Source organism: Peromyscus californicus, unplaced genomic scaffold, assembly GCF_007827085.1.
Source record: "Peromyscus californicus insignis strain IS unplaced genomic scaffold, ASM782708v3 Scaffold_16__1_contigs__length_79575227, whole genome shotgun sequence".
Lineage (NCBI taxonomy): Eukaryota > Metazoa > Chordata > Mammalia > Rodentia > Cricetidae > Peromyscus > Peromyscus californicus.
Genome location: NW_026294458.1, coordinates 3,660,879 through 3,684,032, shown reverse-complemented (window position 1 = coordinate 3,684,032; position 23,154 = coordinate 3,660,879). Strand labels below are relative to the sequence as shown.

The 23,154-nt window shown below is 45.7% G+C and overlaps 1 protein-coding gene across 1 annotated transcript in view; it reads left to right on the top strand.

Moving 5' to 3' along the window:
- Nucleotides 1-23,154, top strand: part of Pi4ka (phosphatidylinositol 4-kinase alpha) — a 145,229-nt gene that overhangs the window by 56,378 nt on the left and 65,697 nt on the right. The window contains 9 exon segments of the mRNA XM_052740031.1: nucleotides 261-452; nucleotides 1,157-1,257; nucleotides 1,845-1,974; nucleotides 7,684-7,816; nucleotides 9,259-9,354; nucleotides 10,144-10,327; nucleotides 11,836-11,939; nucleotides 15,118-15,286; nucleotides 18,429-18,479. Of these exon segments, the coding sequence (XP_052595991.1) occupies nucleotides 261-452; nucleotides 1,157-1,257; nucleotides 1,845-1,974; nucleotides 7,684-7,816; nucleotides 9,259-9,354; nucleotides 10,144-10,327; nucleotides 11,836-11,939; nucleotides 15,118-15,286; nucleotides 18,429-18,479 (1,160 nt within the window).

The following is a 23,154-nucleotide window of genomic DNA, read 5'->3' as shown; positions in this document are numbered from 1 at the left end:
TTACTTCTGTCAACTGTATACCACCTTAGTTTACCTTTGTCAACTGTATACCACCTTAGTTTACCTTTGTCAACTGTATACCACCTTAGTTTACTTCTGTCAACTGTTTACCACCTTAGTTTACTTCTGTCAACTGTATACCACCCTTGTTTCCATGGAGAGGGAGCAGCCTTAGCTGTCGGCACCCGCTACCTGTCTTGTGCTGTGGCTATTTCCCTCTGTGACTACCCCCACCCCACCCCAAACTCTCTTTCCCACAGACCTCCCCACCTCCTTTGTGAAAGAGATCCATGATTTTGTGTTGGAGCAGTTCAACATGAGCCAAGGGGAGCTCCAGAAGATTCTACATGACGCAGACAGGGTCCACAGTGAGATGAGCCCCCTCAAACTGCGATGCCAAGCAAATGCTGCCTGTGTGGACCTCATGGTGTGGGCTGTGAAGGACGAGCAGGGTGAGCCCCAAGCTACCTCCCTGTATCCTGTAAGCTCTGGGCCTACCCAAGGATCCCCCTATGTGTTTCCCAAAGTGACTTCTAGAATACTTGGCCCAGGCATTTGCTGTCCTGTCCTACAGTGTGAGGCAGTAGACCTGGGGGGAGGGGAAGCCCACGGCTCCAAGCCTGTGCATTCTCCCTGGACCTGGGAGGAGGGGAAGCCCAAGGCTCCAAGCCTGTGCGTTCTCCCTGGACCTGGGAGGGGGGGAAGCCCACGGCTCCAAGCCTGTACGTTCTCCCTGCTGCTTTTCTGAAGGTTCTTTAGACTTTGCTCTGAGAGGTGTAGGTTCATAGCTGAAGGGTAAGAGTCTGGTCTAATAGGTGGGGGAGTCTGAGAAACATTCTTGCAGAGTAGAACACTGTGAGACAAGAGGGGTCCCACCACAGAGAAGATAGTGTAGGCTCACATCATGTGGGTGCCTGCTTCAAGACTCCCAATGTTGCTCTTAGAGCTGATACCTGTAACAGATATTTCTATAAGGTTTACTAAGTCCTGTGATTAATCAGTAAGAACATATTTTCTGGGGTTGGGGATTTAGCTCAGTGGTAGACCCTGGGTTCAGTCCTCATCTCCGAGGGTGAGAAAAAAGACAAAAAAAAGAACATTTTCTGAATGTTGGGCTTTGGTGGTCATTTGTATCTGTTTCTGATTTTAAATTAAGGTGCAGAAAACCTTTGCATCAAGCTGTCTGAAAAGCTGCAATCCAAGACATCCAGCAAGGTCATCATTGCCCATTTGCCCTTGCTAATCTGCTGTCTACAGGTCAGTTTCCATAGACTCCCATTCACAGGTGTCCTTACTGTGGCTCAGGCTGAAGCTGATTCTCTAGTGTCAAACAAAGGCAACAAAGTTGTCCTTTAAAGCGTCTGATTAGAGCCTGCTATGAACTGAGGGCAGGTTGCTCCATATAGGACCATGTATTTCTGCAAGAGCTGCTTGCCTTAAAGAGGACCTGTGGTCCTCCCTGAGGTGACACTGCCTCACGTGTAATCAAGGCCAGCAGGTGAGCTGTAGACATCGACCACAGGGCCTCGCAGAGAGATGATCTGGTTATAACGCTCAGTTTTGCTTAGCTAAGGCTCCCCTTGATAGAGACCCCATTGAATGCTTACCTACCATTGCTTAACAGCCTACTCTGTACCTTAATTTGTTTACTTAAAAGAAACAAACAGTCTTAGAAATATATGTGCCTTGATTGGTGAAGAATCAGTACCATTTCCCTTTCTTAACTCGTGAGCAGGCAGTCTCTGGGAACTTTGATTTTGGAAGTTTGGGTCTGATATCAGAAGGCTTAAGGCCTTTTGGATGATCCTTTCCAGACAGCATGATGGACTGATGTTGTGTTGCAGGGTCTGGGCCGCCTGTGTGAAAGGTTCCCAGTGGTGGTACACTCGGTGACACCATCTTTGAGAGACTTTCTGGTGATTCCATCCCCGGTGCTGGTGAAGCTCTATAAGTACCACAGTCAGTACCACACAGGTAATCGTTCTTATAGTTGTTTGCTTTTATTCTTTACTCTTTGCTCTTTGGGGGCCTGCCCTCCAGCTCCCAAATAAATGCATGGAGACTTACTTTTACTTATGAATGCCCGGCCATAGCTTGGCTTGTTGCTAGCCAACTTTTCTTTTTTCTTTTTTTTTATATTTTATTTACATATTATGTATACAGTACTCTGTCTGCACATCTGCCTGCAGGCCAGAAGAAGGTACCAGATCTCACTACAGATGGCTGTGAGCCACCATGTGGTCGCAGCGAATTGAACTCAGGAACCCTCGAAGAACAGCCAGTGCTCTTAACCGCTAAGCCATCTCTCCAGCCCAGCTTTTCTTAACTTAAATTATCCCATCTACCTTTTGCCTCTGAGCTTTTACCTTTTTCTATTTCTGTATGTCTTTTCTTTCCTTCTTATTCCACGTCTGGCTGTGTGGCTGGGTTGCTGGCCCTTGGCCTCCTCCTCTCCTCCTTTTCTCTCACTCCTCAATCTTCTTTCCCTAGATTTATTCTCTCTGCCTGCCAGCCCCGCCTGTCTAGCTATTGGCCATTCAGCTCTTTATTAGACCAATCATGTGTTTTAGGCAGGCAAAGTAACACAGTTTCACAGAATTAAGCAAATGCAACATAAATGAATGCAACACCAGGCGGTGGTGGCGCTCGCCTTTAATCCCAGCACTCGGGAGGCAGAACCAAGCAGATCTCTGTGAGTTCGAGGCCAGCCTGGGCTACAGAGTGAGTTCCAGGAAAGGTGCCAAAGCTACACAGAGAAACCCTGTCTCAAAACACCAAAAAACAAAGAATGCAACACACCTTTGCATCATTAAACAAATATTCCACAGCATAAACAAATGTAACACATCTTCAACTAATAGTCCACAAATTCTCATCTTCAGCATTCAGGGCTTCTGGATCCTTGGGAGGGGGGGCTGTGTAATTATTTGAGTTCTGACCGTACTTTTGTGGACCATTCCTCTCCTCTGTATCTTTCCTTCTCTCTTTCTCTACAGATCCCTATTCCCTAGGTTTCAGGCCTTTCTCTGCCTCCCACTGGAGACCTCTTGTAATCTTGGCTTTGGTTTTTGTTTTGTTGTTTTGCATTTTCTCTTGAGGAAGTAAGTGGGAGCCCTCCATGCCTCACAGCTGGGCTAGGAGTCTCATGTACACTGCCTTACATGCTCCCCACTGCCTCATAAGAGGATGCAGGCTCAGAGCAGATCTTCTCATGTAATAGTAATTAGTACAGATTGATTAATTAACTAATTAATTAGTCCAGCCTTCGTGGATGTGAGGCACTAATGTAGTTAATGTCATGCATAGTTACACTGCTATCTTTTTCCCTTCAGATAAAGAAACCCAAACCTAGCTGTCAGAAGACTCCCCCAGTCCTTAAAGACACTCAAACAGAAGAAAAGCAATCCTTGATTTATAATTGTGATGTTTTCTAGCATTGTAACTTTGTTAAGGAATGGTGTAAATGTTTAGGTTTGTGCTTAGGATCTTCCAGGCTTCTGTCACATGCACCACCACCCAAACACACACACTTTGACCTGCTTGGAGTCCCAGAACAGGACTATGCCTCACTGAGCATCAAAGCTGCATTCATGTGGATATTTGCCATTCATTTATTTATTTTGTTGTTGTTGCTGTTTGAGATAGGGTCTCTCTATATAACCCTGGCTGTCCTGGAACTCACTATTTGCCCCAGGCTGGCCTTGGATTTACAGAGATCTGCCTGCCTCTGTCTCTGGAGTGCTAGGATTAAAGGTGTGTGCCACCATGCCTGACTTTGACATTTTTTAAAAAATGGTTCATTAAGAAATTGTTGAGCTTACTTTTTAAGCAAGTTTGTAAACTTTATAAGCCACCTGTCCTTTTGATTTAAACATGTTCCTTCACCTTTTCTGTTGGTCTCAGATTCTTGCTTCTAAAATGTTTGGTCTGGTCAGTAAGCTAGGCGTGGTGGTGTAGATTGAAGTTTTCCTGTGTCCCACAGCTGCTTGGTCCCAAATAAACACAGACTTATATTAATTACAAACTGTTTGGTCTATGGCTCAAGATTATTGCAAGCTAGCTATTACATCTTAAATTACCCCATTTCTATTAATCTATGTATCGCCACATGTCTCGTGGCTTTACCTGTGTTCTATTACAGTATCTCCCCTGACTCCACCCTCTTCTCCCTGTATCTCTGCTTGGATTTCCTGTCTGGCTGTAACCTGTCTAGGCCAGAGCAGCTTCTTTATTAACGAATGGGAGCAACATATATTCACAGTGTACAGAAAGACATCCCACAGCACTTCCCTTTTCTGTCTAATCAAAAAGGATGGTTTTAACTTTAACATAGTAAAATTATATATAACAAAACAGTTATCAAGCAAGAATTACAGTTACAATATCTAGTCTATTTGTATTTGGTAAAATTAGAGAAAATACTCTATCATTCATTCTATATTTATGAGTCTAAAGTTTCATATCAAATTAACCTTTTATCATAACCAAGGAAAACTGTAATTATAACTATCTAGTCTTCAACTCTATCAAAGACCCCAGAAGTATATAATATTACTTGAGTAAACAGGAAGTGCATTGTAAGCAACGTCCATAATTCTAGAAATGACAGAGACATCTGGCTGCCTGGACAGTCATCCAAAGTTCCTCTGTAATGTTGGGGCATCCATCTTTGGCCTACAGGCCTAGAGTCTCTGGCAGACTTTTCAGAGAAGCAGGAAATTTGAAGGACTGTTCTGCCTAATGGCAAAGTTTGTCAGTGGCTTTCCTCTGTGTCCTGCAGAATGTCTGGAAGTTTCTTCTGCAAAGCAGGAACCTAAAGGACCATCCTGCCTTGTTTTGGCAAGCTGAGTGGTCATTTTCACATGGGTCCTGGATGTCCAGATTGTACTGCATACTGTCAAGCAGTCCAGGCAAGAGCAGTTTCTTACCCATATGGCTAGCCTTTTCTATATTGTAAGCAAACTTTGATGCCCATCATCCTCTTTGAAGTAATTGGTGCTGCCGGGTACAGATATGTCTCACTATCCAGAAAAGTCGAAGTTCTTAAAATATTTTAAATGCCATATTCTGTAGGTCTTTGAAGTGTTAAAGATTACTTACCTAATTGAAATATGTCTTTGTATATCTAGAAAGCTTAACTAACATGACTATAAGTTTGATTATCATAGATGACTAATTATTAATCTGTATTTCTTAATTATACATTATAATTTTAAATGAACTGCATAAACATAATATCTTAAACAAGAGTAGGAATATAGCCAGGCGGTGGTGGCGCACGCCTTTAATCCCAGCACTCGGGAGGCAGAGCCAGGCGGATCTCTGTGAGTTCGAGGCCAGCCTGGACTACCAAGTGAGTCCCAGGAAAGGCGCAAAGCTACACAGAGAAACCCTGTCTCGAAAAACAAAACAAAAAAAAAAGAGTAGGAATATATATACAGTATAGCAAAACTGACCTTAAATTTGTATTAATAAACCAAAATCCATACCAATGTAAAGTATTTTGAGATTAACAGTTTTTTGGGGTTTTTTTTGGATTAAAGTGGAGTTAATTATCTATCGTTTTATCCTATCATTTCTATATCATATCCCCCTTTCTTCTTTTAGAAAGTGATTGACTATGACCAATAATAATTTGTGACTAACCCCTAAACAAAGACAAACATCCATAATTTATTTTTGGGAATGTGGGTGTAGTTTCTAGACTACTTCTTGCTGATTTGGGGCGCTGGCAATCTTATAGGGATCCTGAGAAAATTTAGAATTATTGTCTAATATTGATTGTAGTAGTCTGTGAAGCTGGATCGTCTTAGCCAGCTGCCTTGAAGCTGTTGTGGATGTTGGATCATCTGGTCCATAGATCCCACTGGAGACCTCTCAGGGTCTTCCTTGATGGAACCATATTAACGTGGAAGGAATCCACAGCTTCTCGTCTTCTGTGGAAAGAAAAGCAGAACCTCTTTTCCAAAGCAACATATCCTTAGACCCAAATTTTGAAGTCAAGAGACCTTTAAAATATATATGTTGGTTTAACTTAGCAGCCCCTACAATCAAATGCCTCTCTGCAGTTGAAAAATCCCTAAGACAACAGAATAATATATAGTATCCAGACCCTCTGTATTTTCTATCTTTACGTGACTTTTTTTTTATTATTCTATTTACTTTTTAAGGACTTTGTCTATCCTTTTTCTTTTCTCTCCCAAGCCTATGTATATTTTTAAACACACTGTAACCCATTTAGAGGTTTTTTTCCATGTGAATGTTTTATTGTATATCTTTAATCCTTTTCTGACCAGGAGAGTTTTTAAACTGCTAAGCTGTGTGGCTAGGACCCAAGTGGCAGCCTTGGCTGCTGGCTTCACCCCACTCTGCATTTCTTTTTTTTGTTGTTTTGTTTTTTGTTGTTGTTGTTTTGTTTTTCAAGACAGGGTTTCTCTGTGTAGTTTTGGTGCCTGTCCTAGATCTTGCTCTGTAGACCAGGCTGGCCTCAAACTCACAGAGGTCCGCCTACCTCTGCCTCCCGAGTGCTGGGATTAAAGGCGTGTGCCACTGCCACCCGGTCCACTCTGCTTTTCAACATGGCACAGGTACCAATGAGTCATGCTTAACTCCCCAATTCTAGGAAGCAATATTAAGTAGCATGCCTGTGTTTTTTAAGGCTGTGGCTGTGCTCCCAAACTGTCATACAGCGGCTGGGAGAAGCCTCTTTGTGTCTCTGCCCATGAGAAACTGGGAGTCCTCCATGTTGTCACAGAAGCCAGCCATGGCCAGGGGACACGTCTCTGTACCATGGCCCATAATGAGACCTGGACTAGTAAGCTGTTCTTGATTCTGTTTTAGAACCATTTTTTTTTTTTTTTTGGTTTTTCGAGACAGGGTTTCTCTGTGTAGCTTTGCGCCTTTCCTGGGACTCACTTGGTAGTCCAGGCTGGCCTCGAACTCAGAGATCCGCCTGGCTCTGCCTCCCGAGTGCTGGGATTAAAGGCGTGCGCCACCACCGCCCGGCTAGAACCATTTTTTTAAGCTCTCAGGTTTTATGTGGAAATTCTTGCCAAAGTCTGGGCGCCAGTTGTAACCAGAAGCTTGTCTGTGGCCCACTTGGTCCTGCAGCAGCTTATAAAATAATCACTCAGAGACTCAATATTAATTAAAACTGTTTTGGTTTTAATTAATGGCTCAGGCTTATTGCTAGCTAGCTATTACATCTTAAACTAACCCATTTCTATTAATCTGTGTATTACCACGTGTCTCGTGGCTTTACCTGTGTTCTGTTATATCTTGCTCCCCTGGCACCTCGCAGCATCTCCCCCAACTCCGCCTCTCTTCTTGTATCTCTACTTGGATCTCCCACCTGGCTATAACCTGTCTTGCCACAGGCCAGAGCACTTCTTTATTAACCAGTGGTAGCAACACATATTCATAGCATACAGAAAGACATCCCACAGCATGGTGGTGCGTGCCTTTAAGGACGCAAGCATGATCTACATAGTGAGTTCCAAGCAGGCCAGTGCTACATGGTGAGATCCTGTGGTCTCAACAAAAAAAAAAAAAAAAGAAGAAGAAAGAAAGCCAGCAGTGAGATGTGGTTGGATGTTTGGGTGCTTGTTTTTACAAGCTAAAGCTTGAGACAAAGGGGATGGAAGTGAATCTGAGTCAGACACCAGTTTGAATTTTCACTTTTAGTTGCTGGCAATGATATAAAAATCAGTGTCACCAATGAGCATTCTGAGTCAACCCTGAATGTCTTGCCGGGTAAGAAGAACCAGCCATCCATGTATGAGCAGCTCCGGGACATCGCCATTGACAACATCTGCAGGTGAGGGCTCTAGCTGAAGGAAGCTTTGAGGGAGGGGACAGCAAGTGGGCAGAGGCTTGATGCAAAGGAGTGAGGTAATCTTTTTCATTTACAGCTTGTTTCTGCATATTGTATATGTATAAAAAGAGTTGTTTGTTTTTTTTTAAAAAGCTGCCTTTTCTTTGTCAGAAAAATAGAAATGCTTATTAGATAAAATTTGTAATATATTAAAAAAGGATTGATCCATTGGCTCATTTTCCAAAGTAACATGTAATTATATTTTTTCTTTATAATATTCAATTAAGTCAGAGGCTTTTTGCTACAGGTCTCTCTTTGGACTGCCAGCTCCCAAATAATGACACACAAACTTCTTACTAATTATGAAAGCTTGGCCTTAGCGTAGGCTTGTTCCCAACTAGCTCTTAAAACTTAAATTGACCCATTTATATTAATCTACCTTCTGCCACGTGGCTCGTTACCTCTCCTCAGTATAGTGTGCCCCACTTCTTTGGCTGACTGGCAAATCCCCGCCTCCCAGAGTCTTCCCCCACCCCCACCCCCAGTTCCTCTCTCTCCCCAGAAGTCCCGCCTATCCTCTCCTGCCTAGCTATTGGCCATTCAGCTCGTTATTAAACCAATCAGAAGGTGCCTTGGCAGAGACACATCTTCATACAGTGTGATCAAATATCCCGCGACAGTTTTTGCTGTTGTTTTCAATGAGATTAAGTGTTCTTTGCTGTGGAGACTTGCCGCGTGCTCTTTCTCTCCCAGTCCGAAAGTCAAATGCTTTCTAATTGATATGAATGTGTGTGTGCCTCCCTTTGAATTCTGGCTCCTCATTCTCAGTATGCCTTAAGAGCCAGACAGATGAGGCGAGCAGGACACACCTGAGAAAGAAGGTTTCATGTTCTCAGAGGCTTTTAAAGGTTTCTGTTTTCTTTATAGCATAAGCATCTCTCCTTAATAAAAGACCCTTGGTGGGGATCAAGGGTGCAGCTTAGTGGCAGGACATGTGCTTTGCATTTGTAAAGCCCTGGAGTTAATCAGCAGGAGGTGGGGAGGTGGGGGGGGGGTGGGGGGGGTGAGGGGCTCAGTACTGATGTTCCTTCAGCTATCTGGGAACATCTGTCTTTTGAGTCAGTTGCTATAAATGGTAAGGGAAGTGTGAAATTGAAATTAGCATGGGCACATTATTCTGAAGGAAGCTGATCTATCCCATCAGCACAGGCAAAATGATTTAAGTTATTGTTTCTAGAATAGATACTACCAAGTGGGCGAAATCCGTTATAATTCCTTAAATTCATGCTATGGCATGGCTTTTCATTTAGATTTCTGAAGTAGAGACTTCAGAGCTGCTTTGTAAAATGTTGTACAACTCAGCAAGGAGCAGACCAAGCAGAAAACAAACAAAACCAATCTGTCGTCTTAACACCTGATGTCACTTGGACTTCTTTGCTGCACAGGTGCCTGAAGGCTGGCCTGACTGTGGACCCGGTGATAGTGGAGGCCTTCCTGGCTAGCCTCTCCAACCGGCTCTACATCTCCCAGGAGAGTGACAAGTATGTGTCTGTCATTTGGAAGCACAGATGTGCTTTGCGGGCTCAGTCACAGTGCATGCCACTGTGTGTCTGTGCCTCTTCCCTGCTCACAGCCTAGCCATGCCTTGGGTCTGCTGAAGGGCCGAGGTCAGTCCTACCCACAAATGTACATTCTGGACCACAGTGCTAGAGTTAGAGTCCGGGTCTCTGTCTCTGAACGTGGTGAGGGAGCACAGCAGTTCCTTCAGAAGAAGCTGCTTCAAGGCCACGGGGAAATCAAGGTCTAGGCTAGGGTCTCTTGGTTTTGTTTCACCCCTGCATGCCTCAGCTTCTTTTAACTTTTGGAGGGTTTGGTTTTGTTTCGTGTTTTGTTTTTTTTTTGATCTTCAGGCAAATTGTATTTGTTAGAGTACAAACAAAATATCACCACAGCTTTCTGTTACCTTTAGTCTTGCTGAAGGAGCTTTACAGCCATTTCATGGCTTCAGTCACAAGACTGTCCTGGCACACCCAGCTATCCTGGATTATTAGGTTCTGTAAACAGTACACAATAAGGATTAAAGCTGCAATGGTGAGATGTTTTTGGAGGCTTTTTTGTTTGATTGTTTTTTGGTGGTTTTTGTTTGTTTGTTTTTAAACAGGGTTTTTTTTGTGGAGTCATGACTGTCCTGGCTGTCACTCTATAAACCAGGCTGGCCTTGAACCCAAACATTTGCCTTCCTCTGCCTCCTGAGTGCTGGGATTAAAGACCTGCTCTACCATGCCTGGCTCTCCGAGCTTTTCAAATACCTCTCTTCCTCCCCACCATAGGGATGCTCACTTGATTCCTGACCATACCATCCGTGCCTTGGGACACATCGCAGTGGCTCTGAGGGACACCCCAAAGGTCATGGAGCCAATTCTGCAGATCCTGCAGCAGAAATTCTGCCAGCCTCCCTCGCCCCTGGACGTGCTCATCATCGATCAGCTGGGCTGCCTGGTTATCACTGGAAATGTAAGGAAACCCTGCAGTAAGGCCAGAGCTGGAAACCTTTGATTGTAAGGAGTGTAAGATTGCACTGTTAATGTGCTTGAAACTGAGCTAAATTCTCACAATGGTCTCAACACTGCATGGTGAGAACAGTGTAACAGTGGTTGCACGGCTCTCGGGAGGTGAGAACAGTGTAACGGTGGTTGCACGGCTCTCGGGAGGTGAGAACAGTGTAACGGTGGTTGCACGGCTCTCGGGAGGTGAGAACAGTGTAACGGTGGTTGCACGGCTCTCGGGAGGTGAGAACAGTGTAACGGTGGTTGCACGGCTCTCAGGGGGTGAGAACAGTGTAACAGTGGTTGTACGGCTCTCAGGAGGTGAGAACAGTGTAACAGTGGTTGCACGGCTCTCAGGAGGTGAGAACAGTGTAACAGGAGGTGAGAACAGTGTAACGGTGGTTGTACGGCTCTCAGGAGGTGAGAACAGTGTAACAGTGGTTGCACGGCTCTCAGGAGGTGAGAACAGTGTAACGGTGGTTGTACGGCTCTCAGGAGGTGAGAACAGTGTAACAGTGGTTGCACGGCTCTCAGGAGGTGAGAACAGTGTAACGGTGGTTGTACGGCTCTCAGGAGGTGAGAACAGTGTAACGGTGGTTGCACGGCTCTCAGGAAAAGAAGTGTAAACCCATTTCTTACAATGTAGCTAGCATAAAATGAGGTCTAAATGAAAGCTGCTTCTCTTTTACTTTTGATTTTGGTTTTCTTACAGTTCTAGAAATGAATCTCCTCAGGCCAACACCATGATAATCATCTCTAGTCCCAGCATTTGAGAAGTAGAGACAAAAGAATTAGGAGTTCAAACTCATTTTTTGCTGTATAGAAGACCTTGTCTCAAAAAACAACAGAGTTGGAAAGATTGTTCAGTGGCTAGAACTGCATACTACCCGTGTAGAAGACCCGAGTTCAGTCCTAGGCTCCCAGTCAGGTGGCTCAGGGCCTCCCAAGATTCAGCTCTGGGAGGTCTGATGCTCACTCCTGGCCTCTGAGGGTACCTGCGTCACGTGCATATACTCCCATGCAGACACCCACACATATATTAAAAGAAAAAATAGGCCAGGCATGATGTGTCCACCTTTAATCCCAGCACGTGGGATTAAATCCAGAGGCAGGAGGATTTCTGTGAGTTCAAAGGCAGCTTGCTCTATATAGTGAGTTCTAGGCCGGCCAGGGCTTCATCATGAGACCCTGTATATAAATCAGTAGACACAGCGGGCAAAGATGGCCCGGTGGGAAGAGACTTGCTGAGAGCTGCTGACGTGCATTCAGTCCCTGGAACCTGAGTGGTGGGAGGAGAAAACCAACCCCACAAGTTTTCCTCTGACCTTGTATGCACGCCTGGACACTCAAATGCACACATGCATGAAAAAATATGCCCTGCGTGGTCCTCTCTCCCTGGGTGATGGCAGGGGCTCCCGTGTCTGGAGTGGCCCCGGGAATCAAGGCATGGTGACAGTACCTCTTGCTCTCTTCCAGCAATACATCTATCAGGAAGTGTGGAACCTCTTCCAGCAAATCAGTGTGAAGGCCAGTTCAGTTGTGTATTCGGCCACCAAAGACTACAAAGACCATGGCTACAGGTATTCTTCTGTACCGCGCTGCTTTAGATCCTGACAGCATTTAACTCTGTTTGAGGATTTACTTGTGGGTGTTAGTCTTCTTACTAACTGTATGCTATAAATCAGTGCACATGCAAGGCAGCGTGTGAAAACCCACACATGGCAGCAGCTCATTGCTGAACTACACCTGTGGCCCTCTGCTCTGCTCCCTTCTCTGCCACATAGGCCCATAATGCACATCTAAGTGACCTGCTTCCTATACATAAGCAACATGCCAGCGACACCTGAAATGTTGCCCTGTGTGTTGCTTTAAATAGCTGTGTAGTACCACATTGTATATTGTGCCAAGGCTTTAACCAGGCCCTGGTCTGGATATTAGATAGTTTTCTAGCTTCCATACCAGAAGGGCTACATTGAATAACAGTGTAATAGCTGTGTAAAAGCTGTGTGAGTATGCTTTTCTGTTTGTTTGCTGTTTTTTGTTTGTTTGTTTATTTGTTTTCAAGACAGGGTTTCTCTGTGTAGCCCTGGCTGTCCTGGATCTTGCTCTGTAGACCAGGCTGGCCTCGAACTCACAGAGATCCGCCTGACTCTGCCTCCTGAGTGCTGGGATTAAAGGCGTACACCACCACCAGCAGCCTGTGAGTATGCTTTTCTTAGGTTAGATTTTTAAAAGAAGAATTTGGGGGTTGGAGATTTAATGAAAGCAATTGGCCAGCAAGTATAAGGTCCTAGGTTTGGTTCTTAGCACCAAGAAAAAAAAAGCATGGGCGGAGGTAGAGATGCATCGGAATTTGGAGGGCCCAAGAGAACAGACATTTAAATCCTTGAGCATTCTGTATTTGTGCAAAGCCTGGCCAGTTTTCCTTGGCAGACTTGAGAGATGCTTCTTGACTTTACCTAGAATGTCACGAGGAAGAGCCATGTCTCTTCCTGTTTGAAGGATCTCACAAGAGTTTGTCAGATCAGAAGAGAGAGAAGGTAAGAAGAAAGGTCAAAGACGTGAGACAGTGGAGAGAAGAGAGCCCCTGTGTTGGCATCACTGTTCCTGGTCACCAGGCTCCTCTGTTTTTGATTATTAAATACAAGTTTCCTCTAAGATCCTCCCCATGTCAGTTTAGTGGGCAGCAGTGCAGCTGCCTTGCCTCAGTGAAAACTTACCTGTGCCTCAGTTACTTCACCTGCCAAAGAGCACATCTACAGTTGTGTGAGTGAAGAGAACTGTACATGTGGATCTGTCGGCAGCCAGACCACCTTGAATGCACCCTATCTCAGTTGATCCCGGAAGCTAGGCAGGCATGGTCTGGTTGGTTCTTTGGTGGGAGAATGTATACATGAAAGTTCTTGACTAGTATGAGCTCTTGGCATTGTTACACAGTTGACCTCCTCCAACATGTAGTAAGTGTTGGAACAAAGACGTGTGTCTAATTTTGTCCATGTTCAGATTTCCTCATCAACAGTCTCCAAATAATCAAACATCTTCTAGGCTGGAAGAGGTAATACATACTGAAATACCACCACTTAGGGAGTTGAGGCAAGAGGGCTGAGAGTTAAAGGCTAGCCTGAGCCACATAGCAAGTTCCAAACTACCCTGTGCTACATAGTGAAATCTTATCTTTAAAAAAAAAAACCAAATAAACAAACAAAAAGCACTTTTTGTGATATTTACATTGTGTTAAGTACTATGGGTAATTTTGAAATGATTTAAAATATGCAAGAATGTGTGCATAGATAGTTATATGCAAATACTATCCTAGTTCGTTTACTTTTTGTTTTGTTTATTAAGATACAATCTTAATGTGGTAGCTCAGGCTGGCCTCAAACCCATGATGCTCCTGCCTCCACCATCTGAGTGCTGAGATTACAAGTGAATGCTGGTTGCCATTACACCCAGCTACCACACCATTTTAATGAAAGGATTTTTTTCTGCCCTTGGGAGTTTTGCAGCCAGTTTCTCGTGGGTAGTGAGGAGCAGTTGATCCTCAGTGTTTCCTCACTGCCACTGTTGTGTGACCAGTCTGTAAACAATCTGAGGACTAGATTGGGGTCCCAGCCAAACTGGCCTCTACCTCTGTCTGTCCTGGTCTGCATGGAGCTGACACTTGGGTCAGGAATCCTTGTCCCTAGGCACCTCCTGCTCTCTCCTGCTCCCTGCTGGCCCCTCTCTGCCCTTTGGCGGTCTTCTGATTTCTCCCCTCCCTCGGTGTATATAGTTCCTACTAATCTCATGCTGCGGTTTCTTCAGCTTCTGATTGAAATTGCCTTTTTTCCCCATAAAGCCTCTTATTGCCATCGAAATGATTTGTCAATCTGAGGATATAGCTCAGTGTTAGAGCACTTGCCTGGCATGCATGAGGCCTTGAGTTCCAGCCCCTACACACCACGCGTGTGCACGCGCACGCGCGCACACACACACACAGCTCCAAAACTTGTCTTCTTACTAGTGGGAACATTTGATCGCTTTTGTTTCCCCTTGCCCTGCCAGGCTTTACCTAGCTGGGAAAGGAGTGTCTTTGGCTGTGACTAGCATTTGCTAGGGACCAGACTCTGCTCAGCGCTTAACTCCTCCCACTTAGGAAGAGAGAATTGTTATCCTTGTTTCACACAGGAAGAAACCAAGGTGCAAAGGCTTGCGTGCCTCAGTCAGTAACATACTGTGGAAGTATCAGAGCTGCTGATTGCAGAACTGCAGAGGCCTGGCCCACTGCCTCTGGCTGAAGGGGCAGCATCAGTTTCACTCCTAGGGTTTATTGTAGGACGTCCATAATCCAGAGACAGGTGGTCCCGGGACTCCTTTCTGTTCACTTCTGCTGATAGTAACATCAGTCCCAGGGTGGTGGGGAGCACTGGTGGGGAGCTCAGGTGGGGAACATTGGCGAGAAGCTGGTCATCAAGAGAAATGATGTTTAGGTTCTCTGTGATTTGAAGGAGAAAAACAGAACTCAAGCAGAAAAGCCTAGAACTGAGTAATTCTGGATGTTCAGTGAGCCTTTAACGTTCAGAGGAAAATCAGGGTCCCCCATATCCAGCTCCTTGAACCAGATCCTTGGTCAAGAGGTCCGTAGTCATTTATTCAGCCATTCACTTTCAGGGTCTGTTTGTCTTGAAGGTGACATGGAGTCCCTTGTGCATGGTGAGGCAGGCCCCAGCACAGCTGAGGGTTCAGCAGTGGGTTTGACTTGGTTCCTTTTTTTTTTAGGCACTGTTCCCTAGCAGTGATCAATGCCCTGGCCAACATTGCCGCCAACATTCAGGAAGAGCATCTTGTGGACGAGTTGTTGATGAACCTGTTGGAACTGTTTGTGCAGCTGGGCCTGGAGGGGAAACGGGCCAGTGAGAGGGCAAGTGAGAAGGGGCCCGCCCTGAAGGTAGGAAGAAAGGGTGCTGGGTTTTGAGGCAGTCTTGGTTGAAATGTGATGTTTTCTGTGTTAAATTATTTAATTTTTAAATGTAGTCTATTTTTTGTTCTGGGGCCCAAGCCCACCACTGAGTTGCACCTGTCATCTGTTAGATGGTTTAAGAACATCTGGAGAAACTAAGAAAAGGGAGAGTGGGCTCTCACTCAGAATGCTGGTGGGTTAGGGAGGCGTGCGGCCTCCGCACCTGGCTGCATCGGCTTGTGTCAGCCCCGGGGACAACAGCAGCATGGGCTTCTTCCCGGGCAGCTCTCCCCCTGTGCTCTGGGCCTGAACCTGTGCTGAGGAGGACCTTGCCTGCTGTCACTGGAACATAAGGGTGCCATCTTTCATCTGCTGTCAGACTGTTCTAGAAAGGCAGGCCCACGTGGACAGACAGAATGCCACCTTTTAAATGCTCACGTAGAGTATTTGGGGGTGTTCAAGACGGGAGGAGACTCTTACCACATCATCTCCCCATTAATAGCCAGCCTTCTCCCAGGCTTCCCTTTTCATGCTCTCACACTGTTCTCTCCTCTTCCTCTTTCCCGGTCACTGTTCACACAGTGTGTGCCAGGGACTGTTACCAGTCAGGGTCAGCCCACTTACTAGACAGAGTGAGGCCGTCGATACTGTAGGCTTTGCAGGGTCCAGACAGCTTCTGTTGCAGCAGCTCTCTACTCAGCAGCTGTGCGCACATGCAAGAGACAGTAATGGTTAGGATGTGGCCCGGTGCTGCCGAGTCCTGGCTGCTGTTCCAGGTGAGGGTCAAGTAAGTAAGATCGCACCAGTACCCCTACTTGAGAGGCTTTGTAGGAGTGTAGAACAAGGCAGTCCAGCAAGGAGCACTTCAGACTAGGCTGGTCACAAATGCCTTGTGGAGGGAATATCTGAGTTGACATCTCCATGGAATCCTTCCTGTGAAAGTCTTGGTCAAGGTGATGCAAAAAAAAAGAGAAGAAAAGAAAAGAACCTGTTTAAGGCCTTGTCCATAGGGGCTGGAGAGATGAAGAGATGGTTTAATGGTTAAGAGCACCGGCTGCTCTTCCAGAGGACCCAGGTTCAATTCCCAGCACCCACATGGCAGCTCACAACTGTCTGTAACTCCAGTTCCAGGGGATCCAATACCCTCACACAAACATACATGCAGGTTAAAACACCAATGCACATGAAATAAAAATAAATAAATAAATAAAAGACCTTGTCCATAATTCAGCCTTGTTCTTCTGACCAATTTATCAAGACTCCCAGGATGGTGACTTTCTCGGTTCTCAGGAGAGACTAAGTGTTAGGCTGGTGGGAGAGGAGAGCTGGTGATGCACTGGACACTTGAGGAGGTGTGTTGATGTTTCAGGAACCTTCTTTCCCACAGGAAGTGGGCCCCGGGCCCCACTGACCTACTGGGACCTGTGGTCACTCCTGTTTGCTTCCTCTTGCCACACTTTCTCAAGACTCCTAGAATGTAATGCTTTCACAGGCTAGAAGAGCAGCGCCAGAATTCCATCTTCTCTTAAGTTCTTTGTAGAGTAGTTACTGTTTGCCAAGTGTTTACTGAAATAGGGCCTTCTTGGGTAAGGGGAGCCTGTAGAAGCGAGAGGAAGATACTGGCTCATAACTGTCTATAACTGCCAGATGTGATGGCCCATGCCTTTAATCCCAGCCTCAAGAGGTAGAGTGGATCTCTATTAGTTCAAGACTGGCCTAATCTTCATAGCAAGTTCTAGGCCAGTCAGGGCTACACAGTGAGACCCTGTCTCCAAAAAAAAAAAAAAAAAAAAGTTAATCTAAGACCCATGGAGGGGGGTTCCATTTCATTGTGCAGCCCTGAGGCTTTGAGTTCTCCAGTTTAGAGCAAAGAGGACCACTGCTCACCTGCTATGGCCCAGGAAAACCAGAGTGGGATTCTGCACCTCCCCAAGGGACCATGTGGCTTTGGCAGGATGCTCCGATCTTCGGTGAATCTTGCCAGAAGTTAATGCAAGAGAAGCGTTCAGAACAGTTCCTGGTCAGAGTGGGTCCTCAGCACCCATATCTACCATCACTATTATAAATACAGATTCTAAGTGCATTCTTCTAGTTTGACATCATTGTCTGCCAAGTCCAGTGTGATCTGGTCCTGGAACCTGACTGGACCAATGAGGGAGTAAAGCAGGACACATCATGCAGACAGGCTGAGATGAGGTGGGCTGTGTTGCCCAGTGGCGCGCCTCCTACGCAGCACCCAGAACCTGTGTTTATGGTGTGCAGCACAGCGGAGGTCTCTGTAGGGCCATCGCAGGCTGCAGTCATTGAGGAGGAGGAAGCTGCTGTTGCAAGTCAGTTGTCACAGTGAACAGTCGCACACTGTCACCATTTGCACTGAGACTAGAGAGAGGCTTTGATCCCTCTTAGCCTTACCCAGGGGAACAACACACATTCACTCAGGGCTCCCGCAGCTCCCCACGAGTGTTTGTTACAGTTTAGCCATATTTTGGGGCCTGTCTAGAGAACTTAACCATTTAATTATTAAATTTTCTGGGATTTCCTGACTTATTGAAAAGATAGAGAAACTTACTAAGTAAAAAGCCATAATCCCTCTACTTAGGTGAAATCATTGATAATGCTTGGGCATATTTTCTCTGCATGTATATATTACCTACCTATAATTGAATCAGAGGGTCCTTGTAAACCCTGATTTGTTTTCATTTAACATTTCTATCGGCACTCTTCCAAGGTAACTAAACTTTTTTCAGAAAGTTGTTTTCTTAATGACTGTGTCACAGTTCTGTAGTTGCCACTATTTATGCAGTCATTAACTAATGGTCTGTGTTTGACATTTAAGTTGTCTCTGCCCATCCCCATCACAACTATCCTCGTAGGGTACTCGTGCAACGTGCACAAACTCCAGGGTCAGTCCTCGGCGCCACGTGCACAAAGTTGAGTTACGCAGCATGGGACTAGGGTTCATAGTCTAAATGACAACACAGAAAAGGTGCGAGAACCCAATAGTGCACAGGTGGGCGTCTAGACTCATGTGTGTGTCCCATTGTTCTTCTTCGATTAGGGAATTCTAGTCTGTACAATACTGTTGAGGTTTTGTTTGTTTGTAAAAGAAATGTTTCTGCCATTTTTCTAGGCTTCCAGCAGTGCGGGGAATTTGGGGGTGCTCATTCCTGTAATTGCTGTGGTGAGTATTCACTTGTCAAATGATTTAAGTTCCAGCTACTCATGTTTGAGCAAATTCCTTAAAAAATGCTTTCTAAAATCTCAGTAATTCAGCCAGGCAGAATGGCTCACACCTTTAATCCCAGGAGGCAGAGGCAGGTTGATCTCTGTGAGTTTGAGGCCAGCCTGGTCTACAGAGCGAGATCCAGGACAGCCAGGGCTATATATCAACAAACAACAAAAACAACTAAATGAATGAATGAAATCCAGTGACTCTGTAGATACAGTCGTTTCAGTCACCACCGCCAACTCTGGGTGACAGCCCACAGGGGCAACTCTTCCTCTGCCAAAGACTTCCTCCGAGGTCTGGCAGGGAAGTTCCTCTTGCATGGCGCCGAGGTCTGGCCCTGCTCACGCTGTGCATCATGCCCTGGATTAGTGTCCTCCACCGCTGCGTTGCCTCCTTCCTTCGGCTTTCTCTCGTGTAACTTCTTGTTCTCCTGCAGACAGTGGGGCTGCAGCCCTGTCACTTCTGGAAACCTGGGGTACAGTGGGTGCAGGGCCTGCTTCCTGATGCAGCACAGCTGTGCTGGAGAGCCAATAGATATATAAAGTAATAGAGATAAAGTCTCATTGTGTAGCCCTGGCTGTCCTAGAACTCATTCTGTAGAAGAAGCTGTCCTGGAACTCACAGAGATCTGCCTGCCTCTGTCTCCTGAGTGCTGGGATTAAAGATGTAGGTCACCACACTTAGTTTCTGCAAATAACTTCTGTGAAGGTTTTTCCCCACTCTTGGTCATTCCCAGCAGCAGTCCTGAGCGACACAGTCACATCCCTCTCTTGCCTCTCTTGTTCTCGCCTCACCCTGTGCCATAGTTCAGGTCTTGAAAGTTTTGTCCATCAGCAGAGTCCACCTAGCTGAGCACTGGGGGTGCTAAGGACAAGAGAGTTGGACAGCCAAGTGGAGTCCTGTGTGTGTGAGAGAGAGAGGGAGAGGGAGAGGGAGAGGGAGAGGGAGAGGGACAGGGAGAGGGACAGGGAGAGGGAGAGGGAGAGAGGGAGGGAGGGAGGGAGGGAGGGAGGGGGAGAGAGGGAGGGAGGGAGGGAGGGAGGGAGGGAGACAGAGAGACAGAGAGAGAGGGAGAGAGAGAGACTTGCTGTGTAGCCTGGAGTAGTGCAGAACTCCGTGTACCCCAGGCTGGCCTTGAACTTGGCAGTCATCCTGCCTCCACCTTTCTCTGCCTTCCACATACTCAGATTGCAGGCATACAACACCATATCAGATTCACCTCTCCTCATACTCCTCTTGAGTGTTCTTCAAACCTTGGGATTTCTAGGCAGGTTATTTTTATTGCTCTCTAATCGTAAAAATGCATACATTTTGTGTAGTATCCCACATACTGTTGGCCGTCTTTTTGCCTAGGCACTCATTTTCTGACCTGTGCCTCCTGTGAGTTTATGTTGATGCCGAGTGAATGCTGTGTACTAGGACATTTTGTCTTCCTGAGGATGTTTGAGGAACAGTGAATGTTCCTCCCGAGGACCTTAATACCTTGGGCCTTGCCATCCCTGGTTCTCACTGCTCTTACACATTTCCACAGGGATGGAGAGATACTCAGTGGTTAAGAGCACTTGTTACTCTTCCAGAGGACCTGGGTTTGATTCCTAAAACCATATGGAGGCTCACAACCATCTGTAACTCCAGTTAGTTCTAGGAGAGCTGACAACCTCTTCTGACCTCTGTGGCACTAGGCACACACATGGTGCAAAAATCTATATGTAGGCAAAACACCCATACACATTTAAAACAAAAACAAAAGAACTCAGATTTTCAGGATTGTAAGATCCTTTCTATAATGGTATTTTCTCCTATGGACTGTTTTTTAAAACAAATTCTTCCACTTTGCATTAATGTCATCCAATATACGATTATGTTTTGGAGTGTCTTTGCGGACTGAAGGCTTACTTAATAATAGAGCTTAGCTAGTACATGCGAGGCTGAGTGTCAGGTTGCAGCAGCAGAAGCTGAGCTTTGGCTCTGTAAGTGCTCTCATATGTAAGCCTTCTGTTTGGCCTAGAGAGAAAGGTGAGGGGCATGAAACCCCGGTAGATGCTTTCTCAGCCTGTTGGAAAAGAGTCAGCAAGGCTCATGGAAAAGCATAGGTAGACAGGGTAGATGCTTGAGACAGCACTCCATCCCGAGCTTCAAAGGCTTTGAACATCCTATGACCCATATTCTTGGGAACTTGCTCTCCTCCACTCCCAGCAAAAACAGAGAGGAGATGGGGTTGGGTTGTATGTTGTTGTTTTTTAAGACAGGGTTTCACTGTGTAGCCCTAGCTGTCCTGGAACTCTCTCTGTGGACCAGGCTGGCCTCGAACTCACAGAGATCTGTCTGCCTCTGCCTCCTGGGTACTGGGATTAAAGGCATGCACCAGTAACACTCAGTTTTTTTGTTTTTGGTTTTTCGAGACAGGGTTTCTCTGTGTAGTTTTGATGCCTGTCCTGGATCTCACTCTGTAGACCAGACTGGCCTCGAACTCACAGAGATCCGCCTGGCTCTGCCTTCTGAGTGCTGGGATTAAAGACGTGCACCACTGCTGCCCGGCAACACTCAGTTTTTTTTTAATGGTTGGAAAACATTTCCTTTTTTTTTTTGAAAGAGAGAGAGAGGTCTCACTACATACCTTATTTATTAGGTAACAGCCCAATCTCAAACTCATGGAGACCCACCTGCCTATCTCCTGAGTAATGGGATTAAAGGTGTGTACCACCATGCCTGGCCCAATACAGGTTTTTTGTTGTTGTTGTTGTTGTTTTGTTTTTGTTTTTGTTTTATGTGTAAGGGCATTTTGCCTGCATGTATGCCTGTGCACCACACGAATCACTAGTGCCCACAGAGGCCAGGTCCCCTGGAACTGAAGTTACAAGCTGTTGTGAGCTGCCAAGTGTGTGCAGGGAATCAACTCTAGGGGACCAGTCAGTGCTCTTAACTGCCAAACCATCTCTAGCCCTCCATTCAGTTTTTTGTGGTGGTGCACACCCCGCACTTAGGAGGCAGTCTGGTCTACAGAGAGTGTCCCAGGACATCCAGGGCTACACAGTGAGATTCTGTCTCAAAATATAAAGTAGTAAGAGTAACTGTAGGTTAGCATACAAGATAATAGCTTTGACCGCTGCACCTTCATGTGTGTGTCATGTGCTATTCTCTTTGTCGCCTTTGCCCTGTTGGCCTCCCCTCCTGTAAACTTTCAAGTCTGTCTAGTAATGCTCATCTAGAGTGTAATCAGTTCATTCAAGAAATCTTCAAAGGACGTTTTGCTCTTTGAGGGTAGCAATGATGAGTGAAGTTTCTTGGGAGCACCCAGGTTTCAGGGTCATAAAGGCCAAGGTTGAACTTGTAGTTGTTTGTGTTTGTGGGGTTCTGAGTGTCTGAGGCTCTCTGTACAGGGTCAGTACAGGCATTACTGTGATGAAGGACATCTCAGAACAAACACTCCTAAATACCCCCAACCTTTGTACTTTGTATGAGTAGAATGAATATTATCTTGTTTGTTTTTTTGTTTTTCAAGACAGGGTTTCTCTGTGTAGCCCTGGCCTGTCCTGGAACTCACGGAGATCTAACTGCCTCTGCTTCCCAAGTGCTGGGATTAAAGGCGTGGGCCACCACTGCCCAGTCGAGTACTATCTTTTTTTTTTTTTTTTTTTTTTTTTTTTTTGGTTTTTCAAGACAGAGTTTCTCTGTGTAGCTTTGGAGCCTGCCCTGGAACTTGCTCTGTAGACCAGGCTGGCTTTAAACTCACAGAGATCCGCCTGCCTCTGCCTCCCAAGTGCTGGGATTAAAGACATGAGTACTATCATTTTTAATTGGGGTCAAGAAAAAGATTTTGATGTAGATTTAAGCATGGTGTTGAAAGAGGAGACAGGGGCACATTGCCAGGCAGCCAGGCACACACTTAACTGCAAAAGAACAGTTATACACGCCCCAGCGTGGGTGTGGACTTCCCGGGAGTATTGTATTTTTAACAAAAGTTAATGGTTATATGATGGGGGAGGAAACAAATATTTGATTTAATTGCTCAACAGAGAGCCGAAAAGGGTCATGGGTTTTTGCATTTGCTTCTTAGTGACCTCGTGTACCTTCTGAGAGATTGCTTTCCAAAGGTGGTGTGGGGCTGTTGTTTGTTGTGTGGGTTTTAATATTTAGTCTTTTGTACTATTTGTCGTTGTTGTTTGTTCATTTCTTTTTCAAAGAGAAAAGAGTTTTGGACTTTTAATGATTCAAAAGGGCTGGTGGATTTGGAGCCAAACGCTTGGCTCTTGCTCCTAATGCATCTTCAACACCCAGTTACCTCTGGAAACTGGAGTGCTGGAATTGCTGTGAAGCTGGGTCATGTGGTTGTGGGACTCCTCCTGCTTAGTTAGGGATCCCTAGCTTCTGACTTTGCAAACTTATTTCTTCATTGCTTTGCTGCTATTGAGCTCCACTTAAGGCATCTGACACTTGGACACCTGGTCTACTCAGTTAGAACATGGTGGCTGATGGAGATGTCCCACTGAGAGCAAGTTCATCTTCACCCCAGGTAGTTTCATGGACTTAGACGGGTTATATCCTTTTCTAGATCAGAGACACTTTTGCAATCTTTATACTTCCGTTCCACAGAAGTACATCTTTGAGCCAGGCGGTGGTGGTGGTG